Here is a 27,720-nt window from a genome sequence, read left to right as displayed (position 1 = left end):
AAAAGTGAATATATCACTCAGTTATTTTGTTCTGCAGTCTGATGTCTTTTGGTCCTGCTCAGTGAGGAACACAGTTGCATGGTGAACAAGGAACCATGGCCTCCAACCAAGAAAGAGTTAAAGCAGAGCAAAAGCTGCAGGGGGGAGCAGATCCGGGAGGATGTCTTCTCCCATGGGAGACTGCAAACAGCCAGGAGTGGGAGAGGAAAGCCAGACAAAGCCATGCACACAAGGCCAAACACCTGGCACAGCCTGAAAGTCAACACCACCTCTGAGAGCAAACAGAGGCCCCCAGGGGCTGGCCCTGAGCCCAGCAGCACAGCATGGCCAGCAGGAACTGCCCTGAGCAATGCCTGGGTGTGCTGAGCCCCAAGTGATATCCCTATGTGCTGAGCCCCAAGTGATATCCCCATGTGCTGAGCCATCAGTGACACCCCTGTGTGCTGAGCCCCAAGTGACACCCCTGTGTGCTGAGCCCTCAGTGATGCCAGGAGCAGGGAAGGTCTCCCCAGGGATGGTACCAAGGCTCAGCTTCTGCCCAGGGCTCCATGGCAGAGCTGAGGCTGGAAATTCGGCATCCTGCTGAGCACAAACAGCGAGCACTCACCCTCAGATGCACCCCCAGCCCCACATCTGCTCAACCACAGGCACTAGAACTGTGCCAGCTACAGTGAGGACAAAGGGAAGGTGGTCTAGAGTCCTCAGTGTTGGGGCTAGCACAGTCTTGGGACAAGTTTGTGGGTGCAAAGCATCACAGTGGCAGAGCAGCATCGCTCTGGCCTTCCCCTCCCTCCCCTCCCAGCCGCAGGGAGCTGCCACTTTCCACTCTAATACTGATTTTTTCAGAGTGCTTGGTCTCAAGCCCAGCTGTGGGTGCTTCCCCTAAATGATGCAGTGATAGAGCCGGCAGTGGATCGTGCTGAGCCAGCTTTTCCAGGCTGTGACACTCACCCAAGCTCTCAGGCCACCCAGCTTATGACTGTGGGGGCACCAGCACAACCCCCTATCCCACCACAGGTGCTGCAGGGAGGGGATTCTGAGCATCTCTGATTCCCATACACCACAATTTATCCTCTGTGAGAGCTCCAATGAACTAAATCCATCATTTTCCTACCCTGCAAGTAATGAGCAGAGCTTTGCCCCAGCAGCAGATGGTTTTTATGATATGTACATTTTTCAGGACAGCTGTAAGAAAACCCCTTCGAAACTTCCCACGGGCAAAGGTTTATTCTTTAAAAAACAGGGGTTTTACCTCTGCCTGCAGCTGCTTTTGACATCCCAGCTCCCTTTCCCACACTTGAGGTGTCCTGACCTTAATGTCCATACCTTGTTCAGCTCTCCCACCTCCCAGCCAGCACAGGAGATGATCTCCCATGGCCAAGCAGCCAGGGCTGGGGCTGGGCAGCAAATACAGACTGCACAGAGCAATTCTCCTCTCCCACAGGAAGGTGAGTGGCCTCAGGGATAACCCTGCCCAGTCCACTGCTCTTCCTCCTTCTCCACACTCAGGACATCCTCACAGAGTCTGACCTTCACTGAACCCCTCCCTGAGACAGCACCATCGTGTCTTGGTAGAGTTCAGCCACTTAGCCCAACTCCAATATCACAAGCACAAAGGATAGGGATTTATCCCTCAGCTCCCTGCCCACCCACAGCAAAGAATTTGCTCAATGTCTGAATTCCCCAATTCCTATGCTTTTCCTTTGTAATTTGGAAAAAAAAACCCAAACCAAAAACCACCCAGACTCCAGAACACCTGTGTGCAGTGAAAACAGGAGAGGACGGCAACAGCCAAAGATGTTGTCTAGCCTGTTGAAACACAGGTTTGGGCAGTTTGCCGGTAGAAATTATGAAAAAATACTAGAAATTTCTATAATCATCAATAGAACATTTTAGACAGTAAACCTGGCAGAGATTTCAGCAGCAGGTTTCACAACTGTGAGAGCTGATGGAAAAAAATCACCTCCCATTTCATAGGCTTTTTTCCCAAAGCATAAATAAGCAAGAAACAGAAACACTAATAAAAAGATGCTGAGAAAATTATCCCAGTCCCCTGATATCTGCAACTTCTATGCTGACAGCACAATGACGATGCCAGCCAAGGATCACAGATGCCATGATAAGTTGTGGCGTGTCGTTTCCAACTTGAAAATTAGTGGGAAAATGTTTCTGTGCCTCTCTGCTAGAAGCATGATCTCTGGATCCATGGAGAGAGAGGTACAGGTGACAGCACTGTCCATCACAGTGTCACTTCAGCCACGATATGCTGGCACATGAGGGTCCTGAATTTATTCCTTGATTCCTTCAAGGATGGATCAGCCTTCTCCTGTCTTCCACTGTCATCATCCTTCCTGCAGCAAGGAACATCCAAGCCTAGAAGGCAAAATAATGAGATTTTATATATAACCACAAAACTGCACTTCAGCAGTAAATGAAGGATTTCGGCTTAAATGACAAAAGATTACAAAAGTTGGACAAAGGCAAAAGGCTTTTGCATAGGACAAGGAGGGTTTTGCAGATGTATGGGTTCAAGAACAAAACTTCAACTATGCTGGGCAAGGAATTGTAAAAGAAATCAAAAATCACATTGCAATAATCTGTTGCTGTTGTTATTATTATTATTATTATTTCTCTTATATTTTATAGAATATATATAATATATATTCTGTATAGAACACATCCCACATATATTCTATATAGAATATATAGACTGTATATAAAGAATATATAGAATACACATTCTATACTAGAAAAAAAAAAATCCAGATATTTTCTCAACAAAGAGTGCAGACCTCAAAAACATTAAAATATTCAAAGGACGTAGATACAGAGCAAAACCACAGGTATTTCAGGCATTGCAGTAAATAGTCTTCATGGTTTTGTTAAAGTTCTGTAAATGCATTTTTAAAAATTGCCAGTCTTTACAGAATATCTCAGTTGTTAATCTAATATTGAAAGTGCTCCATTTTTCTTTATTCTTTTAAAATGCTCTGCCATTTTTCTTTATTCTTTTAAGATGCCCTGCCATTTTTATGCAGATGGTCTGTGGGTTTTTTTACAAAAAAGTAAATCAAATCAGGTGCAATTGAAAACGTTGAATTGAAAGCAAGCTATTGACAAGAGAGTAAAGTTATCTCTGAGTTTAAAGCTCCTAATACAGAAAAAAATAGTTTTTCAGTCATAAACTGCTGAGCAAGGCGTAATAATGGAGAAAGGCTGAATAACACCTCTATTAAATGATTAGACTTGAAATCTGTGCAAAAAAGAAAGGAGGTACATTACCCACGGGTGCTGTTTAAATTCCTTCAGATTTATCCTCACCCAGAACAGTTCCATGCACTGTAGCTACTTATTAAATATGTTCTCCTGGCAGGAGAAATGGATTCACAGCAGGACTTCTAAGCATTCAGATCAGATCTGTCAAACAGGAATTTCTAAATGTCTTTTTCTCTCACTGTATAAAATCAGATGTGTCCCAGAAGCTGCAAGGAAATCCCAAAAAAATCCACTAGGGAAAAAGAAACTACCTCCAAGCAGCATAAATACTTCTTGCCCTTATTGCAATAGACTTCACTGCATTTCGTTCAATAAGCCAAAAACAGCAATGTGTTAAATTTCTGGTTTATATAAACCAGAAATTGGTTTTTTTCAATATTATTCTAATTATATTTTAATATAATTTCCAGTTATGAAATTATGTATTATTTGCTGAAATAACCAATACTTTTGCTATCAATAAATCCATAGTGAGTGCATTCAGGGTGAGATCTGCAACTTCTGTGGGATTAAAAACAAATATTTGTTATTCCAGCATTCATTTAAGTGGAACACATATTGGACCAAGTCAAAAATAAATTTATATAAGGTATTTATTTTACTCCTCTACTGCTTTGCTATGAGAAAGGTTAATTTGAGTTCATACACCAGTGGTTCTTACACCTGAAGCAAAACTCACCCAAGCTTTAAATGTTTGCAAGATGACAGGAGCCTTAACATTCCTCCCTTAGGCATCTGTGGTTTTCTATTAAATTCAACTTCTCATTCAGACTTTAAGCTACACATGTGCATGAAAGGGGGCTGCATCACATTTTTAAGAGAGAGAGTATCATTATTGCTATTTACACTTCCTGATCTAGTTAATAAATTAAAACATTAAAATAAAATAATAAATAATAATAAATAAAATAAATTAAAACATTAAAATGTATGAAACACTCCAAAAAAAATCCCAGTGATGACATCAGCTCAGAATGTTTTCTCAGCCAGGTACAGCATGCCTAAGTGCGGCTGCAACAGGGATCTCACACAGCAAAATTATTTAGTTCATTTAACACAAAACCCCCAAACCCCTGAGATTAATCACTCAGCTGGAAGTCAATGTGAAAAGGAAATTTGTTCAGCTGGCAAAGCCCTCTCCATCCTCTCCCAAAAGCTCCTTGCATTGGTGGGGACTCTCAGGCAGACAGGTTGACACAGGCACCTCTGAGTTCGTCCTCTTGGCTTTTAGGCTCCACCAATGAGTCAGGGCTAAATTCTGTCTTGCCCTGGGCTGAGCCTCTGCATCAGGCAGCAGAAAACTCAATCCTGCAGAAATTTGGAGAAGTTTTGCAATATTGAGTTTTTCAAGGGCTTGAGCTTTGCTGGGAAATGCCAGAAAATTCCAGATTGCCCTCTGTAGAGCATTGGGAGCAATGGACACCTCCAAAGAAAAGTGATGACAAAAGGAAATGGCCTGAAGTTGTGCCAAGTGAGGTTTAGATGAGAGACTAGGAAAAATTTCTTCATGGAAAGGGTTGTCAGGCACTGGCACAGGCTGCCCAGGGCAGTGGTGGAGTCGCCATCCCTGGAGGGGTTTAAAAGACATGCAGATGTGCCACTTGGGGACACGCTTTAGTGGTGGCCTTGGCAGTGCTGGGTTAAGGGTTGGACTCGATGATTTTGAAGATCTTCTCCAACCTAAAAAATTCTGTGACTCTATGCTGAGCCCACAAGCTGGTGAGAACCACCACAGGCATCGTGCTGCTGCCAGCCCTTGCCCCGTCCCACCCCTTCCTCCACGCTGCGAGCTCAGAGCCAGCCTTACCCTGCCCCAGCTGCAAGCCACACTGGGTTTTCTACTCCTCTTCTCTGCTGGTGGTTAAAACATCCAGCCAGGAGGGTGGGCACCAAAATCTGGTGTGCAGCCACCCTCCCTCCCCGCAAGGCTGAGCAGGGATGAGGGCTGTGGCTTAAGAGACATATCTGTCCCCAGAGATACACATGTGATCTCACCCACCACACATCCTGCTGCACCCTCCCAGCACGGAGAGCCAGGGCTGTGGGCTGTGCAGGCAGCATGAAATGCAGCACAAAACTCTGATGTTGGGCAGCTGCCTCTGGGAACAGGCACAGCATCCTCGGAGGAGCTGGGTGAGTGCTGCTCTTCCACGTGGCAGCACAGCCCATGGCAGCACCACAGCTGAGTCCCATCGTAACATAGAATCAGAGAATCATTTGACCTCCAAGATCATCAAGTCCAACCTTAGACCAAATACCTCAATGCCAAAGTGCAATGTCTGCTTGTTTTTAGAGCACTACCACTGATGGTGACTCCACCACTGCCCTGGGCAGCCTGTTCCAATTCTTAGCCACTCCTTCAATGAAGAAATTTTTCCTAATATCAAAGTGAACCTCCCTTGGCTCAACCTGAGGCCATTTCCCCTTGTCCTAACAATATATGACCCTTCTTCAGGCACACCAGGGAGGAGATGTTGAGCTCTGGGGGCTCCTGGCTTACAGGCAGGGTCACAGAAGAACTGCTGCCATTCTTCAACAAAGTCCAAGTGCAATCATCCAGCACAAGCACGAGGTAAACTCACTGACTGATGTCTTAGGGAGAGGTGCTGGGCTGCACTGACACTCAGCTATGGGGCTTCAAAACATTATGCCTTAACACCAACACTGAATGCAAAATTCAAATTGGGATATTTCCTATCGTCTGCTTAAAAAACAAAATTGACACAAAATATTCCTGGGGGCTGGGATTGTACATTCCTGCCCTGGGCAATGAGCTGTAAATGACATTCCTGTTATTAAAATACATGTCTCAAGTCATCTGGATGCAGAAGGAAATGAGTCAGAGCAGTGGTGGAACAGCCATTACAAAATAGATGCATTTCCTCAGGTCCTTTAATTTTAATCTGACACCTATCACTGCCATAGCCAGGATAATTCTGATACAATTACAAACATGGGTCACACCCCACTGTGCAGAGCCCAAGGTGACATCCCCAAGGAGATGTCAGGGGAAGGAAGCTGCCTCTCTGCAAATTCCCCTGGTTCCCAAAGCTGGGTCACTCCTTGCTTTCCCAAAGCTGGAACACAAACTGAGGTAGTTGACCAGGGTCAAACATCTTTCCTGGCCATTATCCCTTTTCCAAGAGGGATAAATATTCTCCTGTGAGAAACCACAGGATCTGTTGTTGGATAAATGTCCTTGTGCAGGGCGAACAGTTAAGGAAGATTAAAGTGCCCAGCATTAAAGAATGAGATAATTGGAAAATTAATAGTGTTTCAGAGGAAATGGATGTGGAGTTTTGTAACAAATGGCTTCCTAAAAATGACACATTGTAATGAAATCTCACATTTAAGAATGTAAAAATGAGTGGTTTGGTTCAGAGCAAAGGTTCATCCAGACAACCATCCTGTCTCCAACACTGGATAAGAGCAGATGACTAAGGAATAATGACAAGAAAATCATATGTGTCACTCTCCCTTAATATTCATTCTATTTTTAACTAAATAGATTTCCTGAGCCTGTTGCTGTCTATTGAGTAACCCACAATGAACTTCTCTTCCAAGCATTTGTCCAGGCTCTGCATCCATAGTCAGGGACATCCCTGGGTGAATTTCTTTTGTGTTCAGCCTCACCCACCATCATCTGATGCCCCTTACTTTCTCTATTGGAAAAGGCATGGAATAATCAATCCCTCTCTGCTCCTTTCAAGCCTCTCACAGTTCTGGAGACCTGTAGTGGATACCCACTCAAATCATGTTTTCAGGGTAAAGAGTCCTAGCCTGCCACACAAAATCCATCCCAGGCCTCTGATCCTACATTTTGTCCTGCTCTGAACCTTTTCTTGTTCTACTACTTCTTTTTTGAGTCCCCTGTGTGAGATGAGGGGTCAGACCAACACACAGCATTCAGGATTTATACAGTGCAATGGACCATGCTTTGGCCATGGACTGGACCATTGGACCATACAATGGCAAAGCTGTTCTCTGCTCTATTCTCTGTTTTATACCTGCTTTCCTTCCTACCTGCTGACATCCATTTGCTTTTCCTGCTGGACAACGGTAGTACCTGTTCTAACCCAAGTTTTGTAGTCAAGTCAGGACTGGTTTTCCTTCCACACAGCACTTCACAGTCACGCACTCCAAATTTCTCCTGCCCCTGTATTGCCCAGTCTCTCTAAAATCCTTCTGCAGTTCTGTATTTACAACACATAAATGCAAGGAAATTAATGTGCATTAAAATAAAGTTTGCAGAATTTTAGACATGATTTGCCATTTGACCTCTGAGTCCAACACTCACAAACAGGGTGGGAGGGGTGCCAGTAGGAGAACAGGCATGGAAAGAATAATCACACACTTTTCTTCACAGTACTGGTGGGGATCAGGCTGTTAAAAGTGAAGCTCAGCACCAAATCTAGTTTGTTTCATTGATGGCAGGAGAGCATTAAACCAGCTGCTGCTTTTTGATGCCACCATCCCTCCTGCCCTGTCCCTTTTGATCAGGGTATTGTGGCTTAGGGTTGCATCCTACAGGTCTAATTCAACAGAGAGGGTTGGGTTTTCTTTCAAATAAATGCAAAACTGAGAACAAATAAGATGTATCCACCAGCAAACACTATTAATAGGACCACAAAATGGATGAAGCAAGTTGTCTCCAACAAGCCATGGGTTTCCATCCTGCCAGTTCTGCCAGCAGGAGAGATGGAGAACAGAAATGGGAGCCCTTCCTCCATTCCATTAGCTGTAACCTGCTATGGAAATTAGTTCCCTCTCAAAGATTTTAACAGTAAAGGTGCACAGCAATACCCTGCTCTGGGAAAGTCCTTCTGTACTACACAGATGGTTCCAAAAACTCCCTGAGGAATCTCCACCAGGATTTCCTGCCCAACATCTTTGGGGAAGAAGGTCAGTGTGGAGCAAAGAAGGAGACATGGCAAGATTCTGGCTTGGTGTGGGCAAAAGAAGTCAGCTGTGGGGATTATACCAAGGCTATGGGACCCTGGGAGGGAGCTGAACTCAGAGGACAACAATCAAACAGTGCCTCGAACCCAACAGAAATCTGATTGTGGGAATTGAGATAATGAGACCAGTTCACCTACTTGAACTGTTCAGACAAAAAAAAAATTATGCACTGGAGCCAAGCAGATAATTTACCTTTTCTTAAGTCTAGATACAATTAGAAAAATGTTAGGTCTTTTTTCATTCTGGTCTGAATCAGTGATATTTAGATTGGAGTGGCAGAAAGCCAGCCTGTCCATTGTTAACTGCAGCTGGGGCACTGGCAGAGTATGTGGATACCAGCCCCCAAAAGAAGCCAGCACAGATTGCTGATTTATTGAATGCCAGCACAAATGAGCTCTGCAGCATCAAGAGAGAAGTTGTGGGAAGGCTCTTCAAGGAAAACTCACAACACATCCAGGTCTTTATCAAACTTTCAGCTGAGGTGCCAACAAGCCTGGAGATTATGGAGATTTCCAGCCCTGTGGTGAGTTAAAGGGCTACCAAGGAGAGGTGAGAGTGCAGGAGTGTTTGTGGTTTGCATTCTGGATTTTGAGGTATGTGACGTGCACACTGAGAGCACCCAGAAGAGTGGGCAGCATTGGCCACCAAACTGGAAACACGTGGCTACAATGGAAAAATAGTGTGAGTACCTGGTGGGTGACTGCTGCACTTGACATCTGCAAAGCTCTTAAAGTGCTGAAGCTTTGCAAAGAAAAGGGGGGCAGCAAGTGGCTGATAAACCACAGCTTCACTTCACACCGGAAAAGCTGTGTGCTGGAGTCTCAACATGGTATTTTTCCCTCTGTTTGAAAAACAATGCTTGTAATTTGTGACTAAATTTTGAAATCTTCATTAAAACTTTCCATTCCGCCCCATGAAAGTGGAATGGAAAGTTTCAATGCAATTCTTCAAGGGTTAAGAACAGGAAGAGTCAGCAGTGCTGTGGCAAAGACAGTCTGGTGTCACTCCTGAGTTACCACCACTGACCCCTCGCAGGGATGCAACAGCTCCTGCTCATCCTCAGGAATGTGGCTCCCTGCTTGGCAATGGGATGTCCTTCTGGAGCACCAGGGGACACCATGGGCAACACAACAACAGATCTGATGGAGCACAGTCATTTTGGTGCTCCTCTTTTGTTCACGGACTATGGCAGCGTGACTCCCTTGTCCCCAGAGGAGCTCCAAGCACACAATACTGTGAGACATCCTGGCAATGTCTGCTATGACTGACACTGAGAAACTGAAAAGCTTCTTGCCCCATGAAAAAGTCCCTGAGGTCTTTCCACAAAATGACTGAGAAATCAAACATATTGAAAACTCAGCATGCCCTCCAGCTCTGGTGTCTCAGGTCCCTCTCATTTCCCATTCTTTCTCTGTCAAAGGGATGTAAGAAAGCAGAGAAAATGAATCCTAAATTCACCTCCTGCTAAGCCCTGATCAAAAACAGGTGGATCCTTGTTACTCTGTCTCATCCCTGCATGATTTTTCCTCTTATCTCCTTGCTCCTGTCTTCTACTAATTATTTGACATCAGTTAAATACAGACCTAGGCTGGCCCTAGTATATAAAGGTAAATGTCAGTCATAAGCAACTTAGGTTGGAGTTCACCAGCAATCAGCATCCTGTAACCTTAGCTGTGAGTAAAATTAAACTTATATGCAGGTTTGGGTGAAAAAAGAAATGACCTCCTACTTTCTAATCAACCTTCTGGTCTCTGATTTCTCTTGTAAGATGCTCTGCAGAATTAACTGGTTGTCTGAGTATTTTTTCTTCCTTAGTCATATCATACCAGTGACACTACAACAGAAATTACTAAGTAAATTACTAATAAAACATGTTATTAATGCTAGTGTTCATTGATTTGGTTTAGGTCCTCAGTCAAACAATGACAGCCTATTTTAAAATACTGTCTAGAGGACAAACAGGCAAACCAGAGCATATGAAAAGCAAGGGGATTCCCTAATTAATCTGATTAGACACCTCCTCCCAATTTTGGTCATCAGTGTTAAACTTACATTAACCACTCTAAATTATTAATACAAGTGTTGATTTTAAATCAGAGCTTTTTCCTGGGGGTCCTGCTTATGTCCTGGAGATTTTCCTAATCAGGTAATTGCTACTGCAACTTTATTTTTTCTTCTTTGTTGATATGCAAAATAGAAATAGCTGTGTGCTACACAGCACCTTATCACAGAAGTCAGTAAAAACACGATGTGTGACAGCCCTCTTGCAGCTGTATCTCCCAGCTGACAAGAAGCTTTTGCCTTGCCTTTAAAGGATATATTCATTAGCAGAGAGAAAGGTGGCCTTCCCTGGAAACCAGCTTCATCTGGGAGCAAAGAGGACCAAGATCAAGGACACCTCTACACAGAGAAGAGGAATATCTGGGCACCAGTTTGGTACCCTGGACCAATTCATAATAAAATTTACTATTTGTCAGAGACAAGAAAGAAGTGGGATATCCATACTAAGAAAGGCAGTAGCCCTTCCTGGATGATCCTTTAATTGTACAGGTTCTCCCAGCACATCCATCACCACATCTCTGAGGACATGCATTGCCTGCTCACTCTACAGCAGAGTGAGAACCTGTATTTGACAAATATTTTGACCCCTCCTCACTGGCCAGCACATTCACTTCCATTTTACTTTTATTTGGTCTATTTAAGATAGACATCATAAGTCTCCCAGCCTAACAAAAGCATGAATTTCACACATCTCAGCAGGCTAACACGAGCTTTTTTCACTCACCAACACACACTGAAGCCCAGAGAAATAAACCCAGTTCCTAAACCATTTTCAGATATTCATCTCTGAGCCCCAATAGAAACAGCATTAAACCCAGCAGCACCTACTTTTGATAGACCCAGGAAAAAGGGGCTTTCTTTGCAACAGGGTAAAGGGAAAAAAAATGCATATAGAAAAATGACCAACAGGAAAGCCAGGAAGAAAGAAAGAAATCAGCCCAGCCCCTTGCAGGCTGTGAAACCTGTGTTACTGTGTGTGCAAAGCTCCAGCAAGCATCACTCACCCCCACGTGCAAGTGATCACCTGGAGGCAGCAGCAAGGGCCCTCTCCACTGAGGCACACAAGGGGTTTTTTTTGGCAGAGAGGAAGCACCTGTGGTGAGAGAGCCATGAGCTGTTAAAACAAACAAAAAGCAAAGCACACCCTGGACACTGGGCACTCCTGTGAGGTTTCTGCTCACAGACCTTTGTGCCCTGCACAAAGAGATTTGCAATTACAAAGAAGAATTAAACAAAGAAGAATTGCAAACAGAACAATCAAGCACCTGAAGGACCCAGCTGTGTGCCAGCAACACGTGTGCTTGGAGATAAATGATATGTATAATCTATGCCATGAAACACCTGCACCTCGCCGGGTAACAAAATCGTGTAGGCTCTGCCAGCCACACGGGATCCTTCGAGTGTGCTCAAGGGTGGGAGGCAGAATCCCTGCCAAGAAAAGCGAAGTGCAGCCTGCACCAAAAGCATGGGACTCATCCGTAACTTCTGTGCAGCTAGAGCTGCTGTGGACCCCCAGAGGGCTGGGGACAGCAGGCTGTGGTGGTTGGTGCTACCTCAGTCATGAGCAGCATCACTCTGGATCTCTAGGGAAGTCATCCAGGAAAAATCCTTGAGGCACCATTAAGAACTGATAAGGATAAAAGAACCCAGATTCTGATCTAAAAACTAATTTCTGCAGAAATACATTTTTCCTCGTTATGCCACAGATGCTGAGCATCACCTCCTTACCCATGAGGGTCCGGATGACATCACATCCTCCCCAAAGAGCGACACAGCCTCCCAAGTGAAGGGACAAAGATCATCTCAGCTGTGCTGCACCAGCCCCAAGCGCAGACACCCCAGGAGAAGATGGACAGGCCTCCTGCCCTGCTCCTGCTGCTCGCTCTGGGACTCTGTGAGTACCGACACAGGGTTGTGCAGCCCCTCCACCGGGATGGGCAAGGAAAACCCTTCCACTGGATCCAATAAAATGTGATAAATAGTTAAGGAGGGGGGAGGGGATCAAACCAGAAAGGCTGGCTTTGAGGTGTGCTCAGTAATTTTGGGGGGAGAGGCAGAATCACCTCAGCCAGCAAAGGGCAGCCGGAGGGGTGGCTGCAGCACCACCCGCACAGGGAAGGGAGACTGCTCAGATGAGTGATTCTGCAGATGAGGAAGAAGGGAGGAAAAAAAGGGGCTTTGCAAAAGGTGATTTCAGGAAGTCACTTTGGAGAAGCAGGGAGGGCGTAATGTCCCTGAGAAGGCACTGGAAGGGAAGCACCCACCGTAAAAGCCCGGGTGGATGATTGCTGAGCACCCTCCTTGCACCAGCCCAGCAAGGACTCCAAGAAAACCTTCACATCATCCAGACAGCGTGGTCTTCCCTCTGCATTTGTACCTCAGCCCATGGCCAGGGAGGGAGGTGTCCTCAGAGAACCCCTTTCGTCTTCCCAAGAGGTTCCAGCAAGGATTTCTCTCCTGCAGGCTGCCCTGGGATCCATGGCCAGTCACTTGAGATGAAGGTCAGGTCTCCCAAGGACATCACCCAGCTCCGCGTGGGACAGAGGCTGGAGCTGGAGTGTCAGACTGACAGGAACAGCGGCGCATTCTGGATCCACCAGGACAAGAGTGGGACCCTTCACTTCATCGTCTTCATCAGTTCTGTTTCCCGGACCACATTCAGCAGGGATCAGAGAACATCCCCTCGCTTTGAGGCGAGCAAACACAACACGGTCTATCTGTTGGTAGTGAAGTCCTTCACACCGCAGGATGAGGGGAACTATTTCTGCATGATGAATTTCAACCAGATGCTGTTCTTCAGCCCTGGCCAGCCTGCCTTCCTTCCAGGTCAGCAACACCTTCACCCAACCTCACTCAGCCCTGCCAAAATGCCCAGCACCTCCTGCCCACGCCCTTTTTCACAGCTGTCTCTCCCACAAACTCCATTTCCCTGCTTGCTTGCCCAAGGCATCCTGTGACCAACCCACTGGTCCTCCTGCCAGAGGCTCTCTGCTTGCCACCTCTGTTCCTGGGACTGCTCCTGCCCAAAGGCACAGATGACTGGGCAGACCCACCATTGCCTCCCCATCCCCACTTCCCCATGCCACCCATGGCTCTGAAAGGAGAAGGCTAAAGCAAAGTCCACCACCCCCTCCTTCCTCAGCACACACAGGTCCCAAAAGTACTGCCAGGCTCAGGAGCTCAGGCTTTCTGAGCATGGTGTCAGAAAGTGAGAAATAATGAGGCTGCAGCTCCCTACTGGCTCTTGGGAGACCCTTCCTGGGGGAGTCCCCCTGCAAAACAGGCTCCATGAAGCTCTCCTGGAGCTGAATTCAGGAGCACCTGTGCCCTGGCAAGGTTAAGAGAGCAGAAGGGCAGGAAAGACCTGTTTTATTGTATTTCCCTACATTCTGAATTAATCCATTTCACTTATAGTCACCACGACAGTGGCACCCACCACACGTGGACCCATCCCCAAGCATGGCATAACTGAGGACCCCAACTCCAAGACTCTGGCTCCAGGTAACCTGAATGGATGGAGGGAGAGGGGAAGGGCTGGACTCTGCTCCACTAACACCAAGGGGGATCCTGCAGGCATTTTGGGATAGGGAGGGAGAGAGAAGATCCACAGAGCTTCTTTATCACAGATGCAAGGATTAAATTCCAGCATTTCATCCAACCTAATAAAGGCTAAAGATGATGTAAAAAGCATGAGCATGTCCCATGCCTGGGCACACCAGGAACAGGGGAGGGAGGGTAGAGCCTTGGGGGCTGGGGCTGCTTTTAGCCTCAGCAGGAGACATGAGAAAACTTTTGCCCACATATTCTCCCTCAAGTCCCCAGGAGAATGATTATCCCAGAACTGGCCGTAACACAGGCTGTGAGCACCTGATGGACCTTTCCTCCTCTCTATTCCTGCAGACAGAAGTATGCAGGAAGATCTGGATTTCTCCTGTCACATCTTCATCTGGGTCCCCTTGGCAGGTGCCTGCCTCCTGCTCCTCATCGCCCTGGTGATCACCATCGTGCTGTGTCGACGTAAGGCTCACCACAACCCCCTCCAAATGCACCTCTGGCCTGAGACCACAGTCCTGTCCCTCAGGGAGATAGATGGATGTTCTGGCTGCTTTGGGAGGCAGCAGATAACCAGAACACAGTCAATGCAAGAGAAGGACCACTGCTAAAATCAGTGTCTGTATTTTAATCCTCATCAGAAGGGTTAAGATGAGAAAGAATTATCAACTTAGAATCATAGAGTCATAAAATTATTTATGTTGGAAAAGACCTTCAAGAAAAAACAATACATTAGGAAGAGACAGTACTTACTCTATCAACTGTCTTGGCTCTACCAAATGGGTGTCTCAGAGGTTAAAGTCCCAGAGCCTGAAACATTCTGACCTAACTGGGTAAATATGCTCCAGTAAATGCTGAGAGTCCCATTAGCAGCTCAAGCTGGAACCAGATGAGAAACTTCATTACATTATGACCAGTGAAAAGACCTCAGCTACAGTTAATTTCTGCTGCAGACCAAGCCCCTGAGGATGGATTTTTACCTTGATCTGAAATTAATGGCTGGAGATTTTATTTTGCTGCATGCACCCCAAAGGAACAACACAGAGGCTAAGATAGGGAACAGCATCATTAACTTAGGTGCATGCGATGTGGCCTCATTGCCATCACCTGCTGCAGAAATAATTGCTGTTGAGGGATTTTCAGCAATGTGCCAAAGTGACCAGAGACAGCAAATAGAAATAATTCACCCTCAGTGTTCCCAGGCTGACGCTGCTGCTGCTACCCACCCTAAAGATGAATTCACGAGAATATTTAAGTGGATTACTGGGGTAACATGAGCTGCAGCACCATTCCCTGGCATGGATTTCCTCAAAAATAGGCTTGGTTTATCCATTGTTAGTCTTAAAGATATCAGCTTCTGGGGAACACCAGCCCTGCCTCACCGGAGTGGTTCTTTCCTGAGCTGGGACTTAGTACCTTTGAACTAAAACATTTTCTCTCTTTTTTTAGGAACCAGAAGACGAAGATGCAGGTGTAAGAGGTGAGTGACAGGCATTGGCATTTTTCTGTTCAACTTGGCAACATCTCACCCTCAAGAGATAAAGGAGGCTGGTGCCAAAAGGCAACCTAAAAATTCTTCATCTGATAGAAGGTGGTTGGGAGGGGCCTGAGTAATGACTTAAGGGCAAAAACAGAACAGAAGCTTTTCCTGTGCTCTGTTCTTGGTTTTGTTTGGGGCTTTTTGTTTGTTTGGAGGGTTTTTTTGTTTTCATCTATTAAGTAATTCAAATCACTGAGCTCCAACCCTGCAGCAGATATGAAACAGAAAGACAGGAGGTGCTTGTGGCAGCCCAAAAACTTTGTGCATCACCCAGTTCTCATAATTATCCACATTTCTGTGCTCCCAATGCACCACTCCTAACTTCAGCCTGAGGGGGGACTGTATTTCATCCCTTCCCATCCCCAAAAGAGTTCTGTGATTTCATCACTACACATTCAGATGTCCCCATGGATTACATGCGAGTTCCTGGATCCCAAATCCCCCTCTGCACCATTTTGGACCAACAGCACCATGGTTTCCTGCCTCTGTTTCCCCAACAGGCACCAAGGAACAGTAGCAGAGAGGCTGCTGTAGCCTGGCATGACTCTCCTGAGAAACACCAGTGCAGACAGCAATAGATTGAGGGGTAACCCAGTTTCTAGGGCACACAGGAACCTTTTCTTTATGCTTTCCCTCCTGCCTCCCAGCCCACCCCTCACCCTGAGTCACCAGGAAAACAAGATCAGCATGAGAATTGCAATTCCCCATTTTGGAAGAGGAAATGCCTTTGCCCACACACATTTTGCTTCTGCAGATTGACCTCCCTGCAGCTGGTTTCTCACCTCTCCTGCTCTGCAGGAAACCACTTCTACACTTTTGCAAGCCTTGTGCACCCTGGGGCTTGTGGCAAGAGAGACACCGAGAAATCCCCACTACTGCTCAAGGGCAGCCAGGGCTGGGCTGGTGCTTGGAACAGCTGGGTTGCCAAGAAACTTTGGAACAGCACGTTCACACCTCTGAAGCCTCATTCTTTGCCAGTTAAAGCATCTTTTAAATCAGATAAATTCCTGGTCCTTGTTATACATCCATGGTTTCACAGTAACAAAGGAAATTGTTTACTTCTCCAAATTAATACAATCATTCAGAAAGAACTTCTCCCCCCAACATTAGCAGAAAATGGATCCCTACAAATTTATTTTTCTTTTAAAGGCAGGTTGTATTTTTTTTTACCTGTCTGTGAAAGGGAACAGACTGTCATTTTCACAGAGGATATTTATTACACCCAGCACTCTCCTGATCCTCGCCTGCCTTTCCAGGGGAGAAATGATAAGGAAGAGCTCTTTGTGCAGCCTTGTTTAGGACTGTGTTTGCATTCTTCATTTATCTCAACCCCTGTTGCCAGCTCTGTGCAGGGCTGATCTGTCTCTGTGGGGAGAAAAACACCCTGCAGAGCTCTCCAGTGTTGCCCTGATGCAGTGGTCATTAGACAGGGGTGTCAGGAAATCACCTCCTCAGGATGGCTCTCCTGCAGCAGCCCTAACTTGACAGAGCTGTGCCTTTAGCTATTGTAGCACATTTCAGTTTTTGTTTAGAGACGAAATTCCTGCTGCTCTGAGCAGCTCCTGCTTATTGAAAGGAAGCTCTTTGGAAGTTCACAGTGCAATTCACTCCATTAAGGAGCACCCCAGGATCTGGCCTGCAGTCCTTGCTGGCAGCAGAAGGATTCATTTTCCACCACCAATTAATCTGCCCTGAAAACGGGTGCCAAATCCCCAACTCATTAGATCAGCATAAAACTCTCTGTCGATGGAGACTACTCATTTCTATAATTCTGTGTGCACATTGACTCTCTGGCGAGCCTCCTTTCAAACTTCTCTGCAGGCAACACGTTCCAACAAGAAAAACTCTCTCTGAATTGATAACACCTTGTCTAACTCAAAAAAAACCCCTGCAAACGCTGAGCTCTTCTTTCTTCATTCCTTTCTGAATGTAGAGAGAGGTATAATGACAGGGCAGGAGAATGCAGAAGTCGGAGGTAAATTTTAAAAGCCCACTTTACTTTTTAATTAATATAAGAATTGACCATCAGTGTATGTTGAGAATATCCTTCTGGTGCCTGTCACTACTGGAAATGGTGGCAGATCTTTCACTTGCACAAAGAGGATTTAGGGACACTTTGCAGCCTCCTCTTGGAGGTCCCTGGCTGCAGCCCAAGGCTCAAGGAGCCTTAATTGCCTTCTTGCTCCTGTCCCATCTGAGTAAACCAAACCCTCTTCTCTCTCCAGACCTGCAAACGCGAAGCCCCCCACAAAACCCAGGACCCCAAACTAACACAAATCAGCATCTGCACCTTCTGGCTTCTGGATCTTCTCCCGGGAGCTGTCAGCACAGAAATCCACCTCCTACATTATCCACAATGTGACTGCACCTCACCCACTCTGCCAGATTTGAAGAGACAAGATCTTGGGAGCACAGGCACACAGACAAGCAGCAGCACTTCCCTGTGAACCGCAGGGGAAAGCACAGCTCCTTCCAAACCCTGAGCTTCTCCTGTCAATGCCCAAGGCCAGAGGCCGTCTCTTTTCCCAGTGACAGGGTTCAGGCACAACAGCCAGGCCAATCCTGATGCTGATGTGCCTCAGTGAGAAGCTGATGAGAAATAAGGACTTGAGCTGGACCTCTGCTCAAGGCTGTGAGCAATTTCCTCCCAAAATGCAGCCAAAGGTGGAATTTGCAACACGATGCCTTACAAATGATTATCCTCACTCAACACATCCTCTTGTTGTGGTACCCTCTCTCCTGGGCTTTTTATTGTTTCATGTAATGGAATACAAGACTACACTGAGAAGCTAAATATGGATTAAAGGGCCTTATTTTTGAGGTTTTTACAGGGGGCTAAGGTTCACTGTTCACCTCATACTAGCCTGGTTCTGCTGCTACCCCCAACCCACCTATCTCTGCAGGAGTTTGGCCCCAGCAAGGGAGGTGGGATTTGCTTTCTTTCTGAGGGAAATGGCTGAGGGATAAAAATAAAAAATCTTTGTCACTTGTTTTGGTTAAGCAGCACATTTAACATGTTGATTTTTTGGGGACATGTTATGGACTACTGTAAATTCTGTTTTTTCAGATCTATATTTCATGTAAGTATTTCCTTAGTACACTTGAAATTCAAGAACTGAGACAAAAAATAAAATTATTCTAGTCAGATTCATGACCATTGTTGCTTTCTTTCTTCAGTTCCTAGTCTCACAAAAGCTAAAATCCTTCAGGAAGATAATAAAGAAGTGTTTGAGAAAGTCTTGGGTAACAGAAAAGCCAGTGATTTATACACCATCCTGAGCTTTAGGATGCCAGACCTCAGCTTCCAGCTTACCACAGCCTAAAATGATCTAAAGGTATCTTCCCAGGGATTTGCTGATGGGCCCAGTAACACTCCCACATCCCAGGAAGCTGCCATGAAAGTGCCTGAGATAAAGAGTCTGCGGGTACTCTGGAATTCCTGTCACGGGGATGATAAAAACCTGGCAAAACAAGGAGTGGAAGAAACCCTTTGATAGTCTCCTCCTCTGTAAAGAAGATAGGAAGGAGAGAAAATCAGAGAAAAACAAAGTTCTTCCCAACTTACTTGTTTGTAAGAATTTTTAAAGAAATACAAAATAATTTGGGACTAGATAAGTGTATCTGAGCAATAGCGGGCAAATACTGAGTGACAACTACATGGCTCTACACACACTATGAAGAAAAAATTAACAGAAAAGCCTCAAAATTTGGGATCTAAGAACAATTTAATTGTTGGGTGGTCTCTTACTGAATCAGTGAGCTAAAAGTTTACCTTAAAAAACTATAGGTTTTGCCTGTTCTCAGTCACTTTATCCACTTTTCACATTACACATCACACCATGTTCCTGCAGCCCAGGCAGAAGGGCAATGTGCTCCTTCTGCTCTGCTGCTGATCCCCACACAGAAATCTTCTTCCAGCAAATGAAGAAATAGAAGCAGGATCTGTTTGCTTTGAGGGTTTTATTTGTTTCAGAGGGGTTTTTTGTTGTTTGTTATTTCAGAACACACCTGATCACTTTCAAGCCCAGTGCCAAATTCAGGAGGCTCTGGGATGGCTCCTGCCTCCCTCAACACATCCTCACACTGATCCTCCAACCCACACTCTGCAGGCCACAGTTCACACAGCACCAGTGACCCTCACACATCTCAGCAGCCCAGCAGCAGCTTTCCCCACTCACCAACACACTCTGATGCCCAGTAATATAAACACAGTTCCTAAACCATTTTCCATAACTCAGCTCTCAGTAGCAGCACAAATAGCAATGGCATCAAAGCCAAGGGCACCTGGATTCTGACAGACCCAGGAAACAAGAGGCTTCCTGGGAAAGGGTTAATTAAAAAACAAACAAACAAACAAAAAAAAACCCAGACAAAAACCTTACACAGAAAGATAATCAACAGGAAAGCCTGTGTGTGCAAAGTTCCAGGAAACATCACTCGTCCCCCTGTGCCAGTGGTCACTCAGAGACAGCAGCAAGGGCTCTCCACTGGAGCACTCAAGGGGGTTTGGGGCAGGACGGAAGCAACCTGTGGTGAGACAAAAGAACCGCAAGTAGGTAAAACAATAAGCAAATTACAAATTCTGGACTAGACACTAATTTCTTCAGAAATTCTTTTTTTCCTCAACGTTTTGCCACAGATGCCAAGCATTGTCACTTTACCCAAGAGGGTCCTGATGGCATCACATGCTCCCCAAAGAGCAGCACACCCTCCCAAGCCAAGTGACAAAGATCATCTCAGCTGCGCTGCACCGTCTCCAAGGACAGGCCCCAGGACAAGATGGCCTGGTCATCTCATGCTCTGAGTAGTAGCCCCAATATGAAGGGCATCAAACTCAGCAGCACCTGGTTTCTGACAGACCAAGGAAAATAAGGAGCTTCTCTGAAAAGGTGTAATAAAAAAAGAAAAGCAATCAACAGGAAAGTAAAGAAGAAAGAAAAACATCAGCCCAGCCCCTTGCACTCTGGTGAAATGCTTCTTTCTGTGCGTGTAAAGGTCCAGGAAGCATCACCCATCCCCATGTGCAAGTGGTCACCTCGAGGCAGCAGCAAGGGCCCTCTCTGGTGAAGCATAGAAGGGTTTTTTTGAAGAGCAGAAGACCCTGTGGTGAAAGAAGAGAACCACAAGTTTTGAAAACAAAGAGAAAGCAAAACACTCACTTGTGCAAGGGGCAGTCTCAACAGGTTCCAGCTCCTAGACCAACCACCTTGCATGAAAAGGTGGCAATAGCAAAGAAGAACTGAACAAAGAAGAAGAACAACAAGAACAATAGAGAAATACCCGTCTGTGTGCCAGAAACCTGTGCTTGGAGACAAACCACACGTGGATCTACACCATAAAGCACCTGTGTCACTGTGGGCTCTGCCATGCACACGGGACTCCATGAATGTGCTCAAGAGAAAGAGGCAGAATCCCTGCCAAGAAAAGCATTCGAGGGCCTGCAACAAAGGATGGGACTGGTGTGTATCTTCTGCACAGAATCTGTGAGGAGGGAACAGCAGACTGTGGTGCCTGATCCTACCTCAGCCATGAGCAGCATCACTCTGGATCTCGAGGAAAGTCATCCAGGAAAAATCCTTGAGGCGCTTCTAAGAAATTATGAGGTTAAAGGGACCCAAATTTTGGACTTGAACTGAATGTGTCCTGATGGTGGGGTCCTGATGACATCACATCCTCCCCAAAGAGCGACACAGCCTCCCAAGTGAAGGGACAAAGATCATCTCAGCTGTGCTGCACCAGCCCCAAGCGCAGACACCCCAGGAGAAGATGGACAGGCCTCCTGCCCTGCTCCTGCTGCTCGCTCTGGGACTCTGTGAGTACCGACACGGGGTTGTGCAGCCCCTCCACCGGGATGGGCAAGGAAAACCCTTCTATCAAATTCAAGACATAGGACTAACTAGTTAAAGGGGAGGAAAAAATCAAACCAGAAAGGCTGGCTTTGAGGTGTGCTCAGTAATTGTGGGGGGAGAGGCAGAATCACCTCAGCCAGCAAAGGGCAGCTGGAGGGGTGGCTGCAGCACCACCCGCACTGGGAAGGGAGACTGCTCAGATGAGTGGTTTTGGAAGGGAGGGAGAAGGGGAGAAAAAAAGAGGTTTATAAGTTAGAGTTTATAGGGAGCTTGTATAGCTTATCACTTTGGAGAAGCAGGGAGGGTGTAATGTCCCTGAGAAGGCACTGGAAGGGAAGCACCCACCGTAAAAGCCCGGGTGGATGATTGCTGAGCACCCTCCTTGCACCAGCCCAGCAAGGACTCCAAGAAAACCTTCACATCATCCAGACAGCGTGGTCTTCCCTCTGCATTTGTACCTCCAGCCCATGGCCAGGGAGGGAGGTGTCCTCAGAGAACCCCTTTAGTCTTCCCAAGAGGTTCCAGCAAGGATTTCTCTCCTGCAGGCTGCCCTGGGATCCATGGCCAGTCACTTGAGATGAAGGTCAGGTCTCCCAAGGACATCACCCAGCTCCGCGTGGGACAGAGGCTGGAGCTGGAGTGTCAGACTGACAGGAACAGCGGCGCATTCTGGATCCACCAGGACAAGAGTGGGACCCTTCACTTCATCGTCTTCATCAGTTCTGTTTCCCAGCTCACATTCAGCAGGGATCAGAGAACATCCCCTCGCTTTGAGGCGAGCAAACACAACACGGTCTATCTGTTGGTAGTGAAGTCCTTCACACCGCAGGATGAGGGGAACTATTTCTGCATGATGAATTTCAACCAGATGCTGTTCTTCAGCCCTGGCCAGCCTGCCTTCCTTCCAGGTCAGCAACACCTTCACCCAACCTCACTCAGCCCTGCCAAAATGCCCAGCACCTCCTGCCCACGCCCTTTTTCACAGCTATCTCTCCCACAAACCCCATTTCCCTGCTTGCTTGCCCAAGGCATCCTGTGACCAACCCACTGGTCCTCCTGCCCGAGGCTCCCTGCTTGCCACCTCTGTTCCTGGGACTGCTCCTGCCCAAAGGCACAGATGACTGGGCAGACCCACCATTGCCTCCCCATCCCCACTTCCCCATGCCACCCATGGCTCTGAAGGGAGAAGGCTAAAGCAAAGTCCACCACCACCACCCCCTCCTTCCTCAGCACACACAGGTCCCAAAAGCACTGCCAGGCTCAGGAGCTCAGGCTTTCTGAGCATGGTGTCAGAAAGTGAGAAATAAGGAGGCTGCAGCTCCCTACTGGCTCTTGGGAGACCCTCCCTGGGGGACACCCCATCCAAATGGGCTCTATGTAAAGTTCCCCACAGCTGAGCCCTTTGCTGTGCACAGGAACAGCTGTGCCCAGGTAGGAGAGAAGAAAGGCAGGAGAGTTATTTCACTGTATTTTCCTACATTCTGAATTCATCCATTTCACTTACAGTCACCACCACTGTACCAGCAGCCACCACACCAGGACCCACCACACCAGGACCCACCACCCAGTGCGGCATCACTGAAAAGGATTCCTGCCAGAAGACATCAGATCCAGGTAGCCTGGATGCAGGGAGGGAAAGGGGAAGAGCTGGATTCTCATCACTGATAACAAGGGGCATCCTGCAGATATTTTGGGTTGGGGGAAGAGTGAAAATCCATACAGCTTTAGCAGGATAGGATGGATTAAATTCCAGTGTTTCATCCCCCATAGGAAAGGCTAAGGATGATGTAAAAAGCGTGAGCACATCCCATGCCTGGGCACACCAGAAACAGGCTGCAAGAGGGTAGAACCTTGGGGTCCAGGGCTGCTTTTAGCCTCATCAGAGGACACAGAAGAGCTTTTGGCCATGTGTCCTTCCTCCAGTGCCCAAGAAAACACTGACAGGAGTAGAACATCTCTGCAGGCCCAGGGGAAGCTCTCTGCCTTAGGCACACCAGGCAGGGCCCTGGGCAGCTCCCTTGGCTCCACCAGAACTGGCAGTAACACCAGCTGTGAGCACCTGGTGGACCTTTCCTCTTCTCCATTCCTGCAGACAGAAGAATGCAGGAAGATCTGGAGTACTTCTGTCTCATCTTCCTCTGGGTCCCCTTGGCAGGCCTCTGTCTCCTGCTTCTCCAGCTGCTGGCCATCACCATCGTGCTGTGTCGACGTAAGGCTCACCACAACCCCCTCTAGGTTCATCTCTGGCCTGAAACCACAGCCCTGTCCTTCAGGAAGACAGATGGATGTTCTGGCTGCTTTGCAAAGCATGGGATAAGCAGGTCAATGCAAGAGAAGGATCCCTGTTATCACCACTGCCTGGTATCTTCCAAAAAATCATCTCCACACTTCCAGAGTGACCTTCCCCTCCCACTCCAGCTCTCTCCAAAGATTTTGTACAAAGGAGGTGCAACAATCTGACTGCAGCATCAGAGGTTCTTTCCCAACAAAAGGCCACACATTATGAATGGGAAACATTGCCTTGAAAAAGTATTTTCTCTTTTCATTGTCATTGAATGTGACATGTGACACACACCAAAATTAAATGTATAAACATTGAACAGAAAGCCATTCAGAAAACTGAGCGAAAGCATTTTTCTGTATTTCAATCCCTGTAAGTTTTGTTATTCTTCCTAATTAAATTACTATGTCATGACCCAGAGATTAATTTATTGCCTGTTCTACTGCTTGGGAGCCTACAGAGGACAATCATGTGGGGAGAAGCAGGACATAGGTATTTAAATTCAAAAAAGCATTTCAGTAAGATGAACACATGCACAACAAAGTCCTCACTACTGCATTGAATCCTACTGTAGGATAAACAGAGAAAAATAAAACCCCAAGCAATAAAAAAGACCTATATTTGGGCATTAACTGACATCACTAATAGTGATGCTCCACCATGCAGCACTGCACTAAGACCCCAGTCCTGAAGCAATATTGATCCAGGCAAGTTCTTCTTGCAGTGAAGAATTGGAAGTAGGAAATCTTTGGGTTTGGGTTTTTTGGTCATTTTGTAGGGTTTGCTTGTTAGTGCCTTTTCTGCAGTCTTTCATTTGCACAGGAAATCAACATCTAGAAAAATAATTACAACACTGACAGTGATAATTACCCCCCTGAACACAGCTCCAAATCCACTGCACAGTGGAATCTTCCCATTTTGGACCTCTAGTACCACTGTAACAGACATACTGAGTTAGCATAAGCCTGTAAGAGAAGGGAGTTGAAAAGCAAATCCAGCTCTCCAGCTGAGGGTTTTCTGTGAGATCCTACGCGTTCATGGACTGCCGCCCATCCCAAGATACCTGGGGGTAAAACTTGTCCTTTTGTCTCTTCTTACATGAGGTTTTCTATCACTGAGCTCCTTAAATTTTAGTATGCTTTACAAATATACCCAATATGCTGCATTGAACTGCTCTGATTCCACCTTTGCTGCAAAAGCAGCACACTCCTCTTTGCAGAAGGTCAGAAGGCTGAGGGGGCCAGAACAGCTCGGAGCAAGCACTAAAACAAACCCTTTTGTAGTCACTGCCCCAATTTCTCCCTGAATACCCCAAAAATTACCAACTTCACCACAGAAGCCTCCAGCAGAGGCAGTGACCCAGCACAGCTCTCCAAAGCAACACTGACTTTGCTTTGCAAGCTCTTCGTTCCTCGTTGATCAGCTCATGTTCCAGCACAGCTCAGCTTCACCCAGCACTGCACCTTGGATTTAAACCTATGGCTCAAAAGAGACTCTGATGTTTTCCATTGACAGGTGGAGCTGAGGAACAACATTCTTTATAATCCACTTACAATCTGGATTTTCTTTAGAAGACCTTTGCACCCCTACTAAAAAGGTACCAGTAGAAGGCAAAATGAAAACCACATCTTTTGCACTAAAATGTTAAGAAGTAATTGCAAATATTAAGTGCAGCAGTGAGAAGGGAAAGTGCCAAGAGCAACTCCAGCCCTGCATGCATACACCTCTAGCAAATCAAGCAAGGTCAGAGCAGACTGGCTGGGTTTGTGGTCAAGTGGCAATGTCTGGGCAAGGAGCCTGGACTGCTGCTTGCACTAATAAAAAGAGGAGGACTGGCTGCACTGGAGTCCAGAGAAGCAGCTCAAGGGTGCCTGCTTGTGCATGCAGGAAGCTGTTGTTGGACAGGCCCTAGAGACCAGACAGCTTTTTGCTTACAGCACATGGAAGAGGTTCTAGTTCCACAAAAAGGAGACTGAGCAGGGTGCAGAGGCAAAGGCTGGAAGCTGCTACAGGCTGACACAAAGCAAACTGGAGCCTGGCATAAAGAATGACTTTCAAAGAGGAGCAGAAGGAATACATTTGTTCAGAGCTTGATGGTTACCTAATTGCACACTTGCTCTATACTAATAATGGAGTAGCTCAAAACTCTCAGAATCTGATGGGCTAAAGACAAACAACCCAGGAGTTAACACTTAATGGTGGGGAGAGCAAGAGCTGTTGCCCAACCTAAGCATAACCTCAACTAATAAGGAAAAAAGAGTACAAGATGGTCACTGAAAGCCTATGAAGATGAGGCAGGCATCAGATGCCTCCAAAACAGAGCATCCAGAATTTGTTAATAAACCCCTGGTTCTACCCCATCCACAGCTTCATTTATTCAGTGAACTTTTCTGAGTGAGAATGGATTTTGATAAATAAGCTCCAGATACATAATACAGCCAAGATGACACCACCAGAGCCAGTAACTGGACTGGTCAGTTAAAGTCACTTTGTCTGTTCAAGCCTGTATTTGACAGATGACCTCCACAGGGAAGGCACCTAAACTCCACCCAGACTCCTCAGACTAATTCTGTGGTGCATTTTGTGCAAGTGCTTGGAACCATACCCTTGGTGCTGCTTCTGCAGCATTCAACACAGAAAAGCAGGTTAAGGCAAGCAAAAAAGTACAAAAGCCCATGGAAGAAGAGTAAATAGGCAGTGAAACACAACCTTCTTGTAAGTAGGTTTCTTTCTTCTGATTCATCTGACATCAAATCTGTTTGACATGCAGGATCAGCACAACCTATCCATTCTGATCATGGCTGATTCCCATCCTGATCTGTGCTGAATAAATTGAATACATGTAAATTTTTGTCATGGGAGATCAATCACATCTGTTTGTGTTCCACATTCCTGGAAACCTCCCAGGCAACTCAGAAACCTTGCAAAATACTGAATTTACTCTCAGTTCTGAGGGGAAAAAACTGTCAGTCAAAATAGCTATACTCATATATTTATTTCCTCTCCCTCCAGGCAAATGTCTCATGGATAATGCTCAAGACTTGAATGGAGCATTCAAGGTGCATTATTTGCACCTTCCCCATCCCCTTGTTTCTTTAGCCAAAGTAAAGGAAAAGTTACAGCCATAACCTGACAGTGAGAAGGAGGAAACCAAGAGCAGCGCCATCAGGTCTGAAAATAAACACAAGGCAGAGGAAATGCAGGAGAAAAGGGGATCTCCTTTTCAACTGCTGAACTCAGGGAAGGTTTGCTCACTGCAGCCCAGGTCACAGCACTCACCAGCTTCTGAGTCTGCAGCAAAGCACTGAGTCTTTGTGCCAGTCTGCGCTGCTGTTCTACAACACCCTCTAGAAAGTGAGAAGTTCTGAAGTGGAATAGGAACTGGGTATTTCCAGGGCTTTTGCATTTGAATACAGAGATACAGTTGTCCTGTAAAAAGTAGTACAAGTTAGTGTGATCCAAAACACCAGTTCCTACATACAGGCCCAGCAGGACTCAGTAAGAGCTCATAAAAGGCTGTAAACAGCTCCAGTTTCCGTATTTCTCTGCAGGACTGCTAATTTAATGCAAACTTGAAGTCACAGAGAAAGATTAAGTCACTCTCATCTCAAATATATACATTTTTGTAAACCACTCTTCCTTTTTACATATTAACACTTGAATTAAATTCAGAGTAGTGATGTAACACCACATTACAGCGTTACTCACTACAAATCATTGCTGCCACTTTCATTTTTTTCTCTGGTTCTCAAAGCTTCTTTTCCTATTTCTCTTATTCACAAAAGGAAAAGAGCAAGAGCTGGGATGTATTAAAGAGCATTATAACCCTCCCTGCCCAAGAGACAAATCAACCTCCGAGGTGATAAGCACAGAAAGAAAAACTGTATCTTGCAGTGGGCAAACAAACCTTGCAAGGAAAATCTAACCCAAACTTAGTGCCTTTAACTTGGCAAGTTGGCTCCAAGTGGTAAGTAACTCCAACCTTGAATTTTAGCAGCAGCCATCCTGTAAAGTGCCAAGTCGAAAGATTCAAAGCAACAGGATGGAGACAGGTCTAAGCTACCAGGGATCAGAAGCTCTGACTCATTACTGGTAACACACAGCATCCACTTCAGCTTCTCCACAAAATTAACCTCACAGAAAGAAGACTGAAATCAATGCAGTGCTTCCATTGAGGAACACTGATTTTAGGAGGGAAGACT

The 27,720-nt window shown here is 46.2% G+C and overlaps 2 protein-coding genes and 1 long non-coding RNA gene across 6 annotated transcripts; 2 read left to right on the top strand and 1 right to left on the bottom strand.

The window, feature by feature from the left end:
• Window positions 1–150: 150 nt before the first annotated feature.
• On the bottom strand, window positions 151–12,098 carry LOC138110060 (uncharacterized). Its single transcript, XR_011150777.1, has 3 exons — window positions 12,025–12,098; window positions 11,301–11,389; window positions 151–2,373 (listed from the first exon to the last, which is right to left on the bottom strand). It is a non-coding gene; the product is annotated as an uncharacterized lncRNA (long non-coding RNA).
• An 18-nt stretch (window positions 12,099–12,116) lies between these two features.
• On the top strand, window positions 12,117–18,519 carry LOC138110058 (T-cell surface glycoprotein CD8 alpha chain-like). 3 transcript variants are annotated; one of them, XM_069014727.1, is made up of 6 exons: window positions 12,117–12,190; window positions 12,760–13,122; window positions 13,711–13,797; window positions 14,197–14,313; window positions 15,298–15,328; window positions 17,614–18,519. In XM_069014727.1, exons 1-6 carry the CDS (start codon window positions 12,145–12,147, stop codon window positions 17,657–17,659), a joined length of 690 nt encoding a protein of 229 aa, XP_068870828.1. In that variant the 5' UTR covers window positions 12,117–12,144; the 3' UTR covers window positions 17,660–18,519. The 3 variants fall into 3 exon arrangements, with proteins under 3 accessions (XP_068870828.1, XP_068870827.1, XP_068870829.1); XM_069014726.1 differs by lacking the exon at window positions 17,614–18,519 and adding an exon at window positions 16,143–17,545; XM_069014728.1 differs by lacking the exon at window positions 17,614–18,519 and adding an exon at window positions 15,889–15,949.
• A 2,116-nt stretch (window positions 18,520–20,635) lies between these two features.
• On the top strand, window positions 20,636–26,412 carry LOC138110056 (T-cell surface glycoprotein CD8 alpha chain-like). Of its 2 annotated transcripts, none has more exons than XM_069014725.1 (4): window positions 20,636–21,200; window positions 21,783–22,145; window positions 22,744–22,851; window positions 23,393–26,412. In XM_069014725.1, exons 1-4 carry the CDS (start codon window positions 21,155–21,157, stop codon window positions 23,470–23,472), a joined length of 597 nt encoding a protein of 198 aa, XP_068870826.1. In that variant the 5' UTR covers window positions 20,636–21,154; the 3' UTR covers window positions 23,473–26,412. The 2 variants fall into 2 exon arrangements, with proteins under 2 accessions (XP_068870826.1, XP_068870825.1); XM_069014724.1 differs by having other exon boundaries at window positions 23,330–26,412.
• Window positions 26,413–27,720: the final 1,308 nt, after the last annotated feature.

The sequence above is a fragment of the Aphelocoma coerulescens genome, chromosome 4, assembly GCF_041296385.1.
Source record: "Aphelocoma coerulescens isolate FSJ_1873_10779 chromosome 4, UR_Acoe_1.0, whole genome shotgun sequence".
In the NCBI taxonomy this organism is placed as follows: Eukaryota; Metazoa; Chordata; class Aves; order Passeriformes; family Corvidae; genus Aphelocoma; species Aphelocoma coerulescens.
The sequence above is the reverse complement of the archived record's forward strand: the minus strand, read 5'-3'. Positions and strand labels throughout refer to the sequence as shown.

Excerpts from the sequence above, each read along its gene's own strand:
- LOC138110058 (XM_069014726.1), top strand. The coding sequence starts at position 12,145 with ATGGACAGGCCTCCTGCCCTGCTCCTGCTGCTCGCTCTGGGACTCT. Across the intron at positions 13,798-14,196 it reads CTCCAAGACTCTGGCTCCAG|ACAGAAGTATGCAGGAAGAT; the intron begins GTAACCTGAATG and ends CTATTCCTGCAG. Across the intron at positions 15,329-16,142 it reads CGAAGATGCAGGTGTAAGAG|ATTGACCTCCCTGCAGCTGG; the intron begins GTGAGTGACAGG and ends TTGCTTCTGCAG.
- LOC138110056 (XM_069014724.1), top strand. The coding sequence starts at position 21,155 with ATGGACAGGCCTCCTGCCCTGCTCCTGCTGCTCGCTCTGGGACTCT. Across the intron at positions 21,201-21,782 it reads GCTGCTCGCTCTGGGACTCT|GCTGCCCTGGGATCCATGGC; the intron begins GTGAGTACCGAC and ends TCTCTCCTGCAG. Across the intron at positions 22,852-23,329 it reads CCAGAAGACATCAGATCCAG|ACAGAAGAATGCAGGAAGAT; the intron begins GTAGCCTGGATG and ends CCATTCCTGCAG.